This window comes from Etheostoma spectabile, unplaced genomic scaffold, assembly GCF_008692095.1.
Source record: "Etheostoma spectabile isolate EspeVRDwgs_2016 unplaced genomic scaffold, UIUC_Espe_1.0 scaffold272, whole genome shotgun sequence".
Lineage (NCBI taxonomy): Eukaryota > Metazoa > Chordata > Actinopteri > Perciformes > Percidae > Etheostoma > Etheostoma spectabile.
Genome location: NW_022605576.1, coordinates 1100722 through 1106215, shown reverse-complemented (window position 1 = coordinate 1106215; position 5494 = coordinate 1100722). Strand labels below are relative to the sequence as shown.

At 40.7% G+C, this 5494-nt stretch overlaps 1 protein-coding gene across 1 annotated transcript in view; it reads right to left on the bottom strand.

The window, feature by feature from the left end:
* Positions 1-5286, bottom strand: part of pde1ca (phosphodiesterase 1C, calmodulin-dependent a) — a 25583-nt gene extending 20297 nt beyond the window's left edge. Inside the window, exons 1-2 of the mRNA XM_032510827.1 lie at positions 5022-5286; positions 97-147 (exon numbers count right to left, since the gene is read on the bottom strand). Coding sequence (XP_032366718.1) covers positions 97-147; positions 5022-5106 — 136 coding nt within the window. The 5' untranslated portion in view covers positions 5107-5286. The remainder of the gene's footprint in view (positions 1-96; positions 148-5021) is intronic.
* Between the last annotated feature and the right edge of the window lie 208 nt (positions 5287-5494).

Here is a 5494-nt window from a genome sequence, read left to right as displayed (position 1 = left end):
GGGGGGGGGGGGCAGTGCCACTCCCACTCCTGGTAATAGAATCCTTGTAATAGAAAAAAAGATACATAAAAAAAAAAAGTTCTTTGTTGAACTCACGTGCAAAGCGGGCCAGTGGAAGGCGGTTGTTGTCCCCCGCCTCATTGGCAACTGGAAAGAGAAGATTAAGAATTTCTTTTGTTATACAGATGTTTACGGATGTTCGAAGGCCTCAAACAGCCATGGTTCAGCGCAACAGGTGTGTACAGACTAGAGTGTATCGACTGTTTGATTGACATCCCTCATAAGCTCCGGTTGCAACTGTTACAGTGAAGTTAATATTAATTAATATAACTGACGCCTTTACTATTCTCACTAGTGCATTACGCTTAGTCTCCTCACCCCAGGACACCTACGCAACATTAACCACTGCAAACGATTTACACATAAACCAGAGTACTTGAAGAATGTGCAGGACCGTGTGTGACTGACAAATTAAAGCAGTACTCAATACTACTACTACTACTACTACTTGTTGTACAAATCCTACAAATCCTAAAATGTTTCATCAGGTTAATTCGGTATCCGTGCTTGTCTGTGATACTTTACACAAAGGATACCATAGCTCTGACTAATTCAGATTAAATTTAACCAATTAAGTCACAAAAATGATCTTGCACATGCATACAAAGAATACACATGTGAAAGAAAGAATATAAATGTGTTCTATAGGCAAGGCCACTTTATCTGTAGAGCACATTTCAGCAACCGGGCACTTCAAAGTGCTTCACATAAAAAGATTAAAATAGTAAAAGTTACAGTGCAGTGCAAGAAATTTAACATTAAGAGCAGTTTAAAAATAGTTAAACATATAAAAGCAGATTTTAGGCTGTTGGTATGGGACAGTTTATGACACACGTGTTATCGGAGAGCAATAACCATTTTGTGGAAACCCAGACTTTGTTGACCAATAGGGTCGCTCTACGCGCAGAACCACGTCTTTACCATCACATCCAACACGGACCCCCCAGGATCATGGGACTTTGTAATATCACAAATTGTTAAAAACATTCCAAATGGTATCAAGTCACTCAGGTCACATCAATATTTGTTTTAGCCAACAATTATGATAATTTTTGTTGCTTAATCATTGACCCATTTTGTAGAAACCCAGACTTTGTTGACCAATATGGTCACTCTACACAGGCAGAACCATATTTCTTTACTATCTCATCCACCACGGGCCCCGCAGGGTCATGTGACTTTGCACTCTGGTTACCCATAACCAATCTCTTTATATTACAATATAGTCATCACTATAAGGCTTATTGTAATCATGGCAAAATCCAGAACCGCTCCAACATTTGTTTTGTAGATTTTACCATGAAATCTCTGGCAATCTCTCCTTTTCACATGCATGTGATTTATAATTATACTGATACGTGTATTTGGATAATGCTGATTACAATTAATATTGATTATGTTGATGTGATGTTAACGGTGATGATGATGATGACGTCAGGGGGTGTTAACTCTATATTTAGACCTCACCTGAGCCAGGTGTGTGTGTGTGTGTGACTAGAGAGCGGAAGGAAAATTAATTTTCAACCGCATTTTGCGAGACAAGCGTTTATCTCTTTGTTTAAGACAATTTTATTTATGTTTCTGTTGCAGTTATAGAGTAAAGAAATGGATTATTGTGACACTACGAACGAATGCGCGTTGTTTTACTGACCGCTCCTACACCCGCGTTGGAGAAATTCTAAGAAATATATTAGTTTCCTGTTCGACAGAATCCCCCCCCCCCCCCCCCCCCCCCCCCGATTGGCCACAACTGTAATCTCACAAATTAACAAAAACATCCCAACAGGCACCAAGTTACTCAGTTCACATCAATATTTTTTTCAGCCAACATTAATGATAAAAATTTCCTTTTTGTTGCTTAATTGTTTAGAAAATGTTCATCAGACCAGTCAAATCACTGGATTGGATTTTGATCCCTTATCCTTGCGGATTGTCATTCAGTTTCAACAAAAATCAACTTCAGTTTAAAAAAATTAGCAATAATTTAAAAAAAAAGGCCACATCAAAAAAAAGGTCTTCAGCCTTGATTTAAAATACTATTCTATACCAGGAAAAATGTAGAATAATCTGTGACATCTGACCCGTGTGTGTGTGTGTGTGTGTGTGTGTGTGTGTGTGTGTGTGTGGTGTGTGTGTTGGGGGATGGAATCAGGCAGAGGAGGAGGAAGGAACAGCCACTTCATTAGCGATAATGACTCCCTGAGCTCAGCACCCTAACAACTGACAACACACACATTTAGTTGCACTAGTCAAAATGATGTCACAGTCTTTTCCCAATCTCTTCTGGTTCCCATAGAGACAGCAGTCAGTAAACATAGACAGACACAAACACACACACACACTGCGGAATGAAATGGCTTTCTGTTGTACATGCATTCTGAGGTTAAGGTTAAGGAAAAGTAAAAAAGTTAACTTTATTATCTGTGTGTGTGTGTGTGTGTGTGTGTGTGTGTGTCATCTCACATCTAACGTTAAAGACATACCATGTAAAGACTGGGGATCTTGCAGGTTCACACATTGCAAGACTACAACTAGATTCATTTTGAAAAATGTAACCAAGCTAACTAGCTACAGCCTGCATTAGCTGGTAACTTAAAGGGAACGTCTGCATATTTTTTGGTTATTGTCTATAAATGTAGCCAGATATCTGTACTGCTGTACAACTTCAACAGCCTGGCCATAAATAACAACAGGAGAACATGGCGGAGGCTTCTTTGTGATTTCACCTCCGCCATGATCATTTCTTTAGATTTTAAGCAATTTATGTTCAGGTACAAAACATAAATGTCTTACAATAATTTGTGTATTGTACTATAATTCTACATATTGTGTATGGGTTGTATTCATATTTGTGTGTCCCAGTAAAACAAAAGCGCTGTGATTTAAATGTGCTTAATTTAACCCTAACCCAATCCTAAATTGGACATATCCCAGATTATGAAAACCCATAGTATATACAAAAAATATACAGTACACACAAAAAAGTTAGTAAGGTTTTAATGTTTATCTGTGAAAATACAGATGAAGGGTGCAATGTAGTTTTGCAGTTACTCAGTCTGGTGTGTAAAATACAGTAAATTTGTATTGTTCAGCAGTTAAAATAGTCTACCTAATTACCCTGAGCTGAAATGTTACTTTTTTCTTAATTGCGATTAATCGCTGAATATCAATTGTTAATCGTGATTGATTTTATGTTTTATCACACAATTAAAAATAAATGATTTTGAATTTCCTAACAGATTTTTAACTCGTTATCAATGTCCACCTATTCTCTCCAGTGTTTCTGAATTGGGAATCAAATGAATGCAAAGAAAGTTACTTTGTGAACTTGACTCTTAGATTTATTTTATATTATTTTAAATTGGAAGCTGTGCAACGGGACTGAGGTAACACAATCAATGTTCAGAAATATAGCTTGCCTTAAGTTTGCTTTTTAAAAATGTAAAAGTAAATCATGAAGTGCATGAATTCGGGTTTCAGTGCTGAACTGTGACAGTGAGGGTCTGAGCCTGGAGGTGTTGCGGAGGTGAAATAACAAAGTCTGGGTACTTTAATCTGGGATGTGAATTAAAGGGAATTGTCCAGAATAACACCAAGGCTTTTGACTTGAATTGACTGAGGGACCAAGATCTCGTCTGTGGTAATATTGAAGTTATGGAAGAGTGGATTCGTAGCCGATGAGCAGGACTTCTGTCTTATTGCCATTAACTTTCAGAAAGTTTGTGTTCATCCAGTTTTGAATGTCTTGAAGACAGTTGCTGAGTAAGGTGGGAGGAAGGGGAGATGACGGTTTAGTGGAGACGTAGAACTAGGTGTCATCAGCATAGCAGGGAAAGTGTGTTTTGTGGTGTCTCATGATCTTGCTCAGAGGAAAGAGGTATATGATGAAGAGTAGAGGACCAAGCCTGGGTCCCTGGGGGACACCGTGTGGCACAGTAGCACACACACACAAGCTGATTTTTTTGAGTTGTACAAACTGTTGACAATCAGTGAGGTCTGAACAAAACCAGGGGAGTGCACCCCCTGTGATACCAATGTTTGCCAGAAGTTCAATAAGGAGGGGATGTGAGATGGTGTTAAACACAGCACTCAGGTCTGTGTGCTGTGTTTAACACGGAAACCAAGCTGGCAATGTTCATACAGGTTACTGTAGTTGAGATGTTGATGTGGTTGATTTGCCACGAGCCGCTCCAGTATCTTGGGAACAAATGGAAGGTTGGAAATGGGACGGAAGTTGTTCAAATCATCAGGATCAGCATTGGGCTTTTTGAGGCTTGGAGTGACAGCAGCGTTGGACCGCCCCAAAGAGCGGGCGGTGGAGAGGGAGGAGTAAACTATTGTAGTGAGTAAGGGAGAGATGGCAGGCAGGCATGCTTTGAGAAGAGGATGGGGTCTAATTGGGAAGTGGATGTTTTTAATTTACTGACAAGCTCTGAGGTCAAGTTTTCCATAGTCAGGGTGAAGTTTGAGAGGAAGGTAGTATAGGAAGATGTCGAATGTCTGTGTGCCTATGTGGTTGTATGATGTGTATAAGCTATTGGACACCTTAATTTCCTTATGGATAAATACAGTATCTATCTATCTATCTATCTATCTATCTATCTATCTATCTATCAAAGCTACGAACTCCAAGCCCCAAGCTAGGAAACAACAGACCTAGACCAAAGTCCGTGGACAGTGTGTCAATGCTCACCTTGTATTACAGAAACCAGAAATGGGCCCCAATATATAGGCTGATTCAGATTCAACTAGATCTCCCATTCATACCAGGAGAGTGAGCACCTCCCTTCAAATATCGATGAAGGGAAGGGGCCAGCTTTGAACGCTGCATTTCATAGTTAGTGATACTCATTACATATTATGCTTTAAGTAAAGAACACCACCTGTTCTCTCACCCACCTACACACACACACAAACACACACACTTCATAGCGCACTTTACAAACAAACCAGTCTCTTACCGATGGTGAAGCTGAAGCCATCGATGCTGAAAGTGGCACTGCGACACTTTTTAAATCCTGGTTTTTTAGACGTTAGCTCCGTCATTGTGGCTCTTGATGCACACTCCTCTGCTCTCAGAGTCAGTAGATCAGTGAGGAGAGCAGGGCGCCGTTTCCCCAGAGGCTGTTCCCCTCTGAGTGGCTGTAAACCTGGCAGCGCCTGTAGTCCCACCGGAGGCTGCAGGTGCTGCGGAGCTTTCAGCAGTCGTATTCAGGAGGAATGCTGGCCTCATCCCCCCTCCTCCTTCTCCTCGTCTTCCTCCTCCGCCTCCTCCTCCCAGGTCTTCCTCCACCAAGGCCACTGTGGCCCTGTAAGAGCCCTGACAATAGCAGCTCTCTCATTCTGTCTCTCTCTCCACCATCATTCACAGCCAACGTAGCAGCTGTGTTTTTCTCCCCTGTGGTCTGTTATTCTATGATTTCTATTATGTATC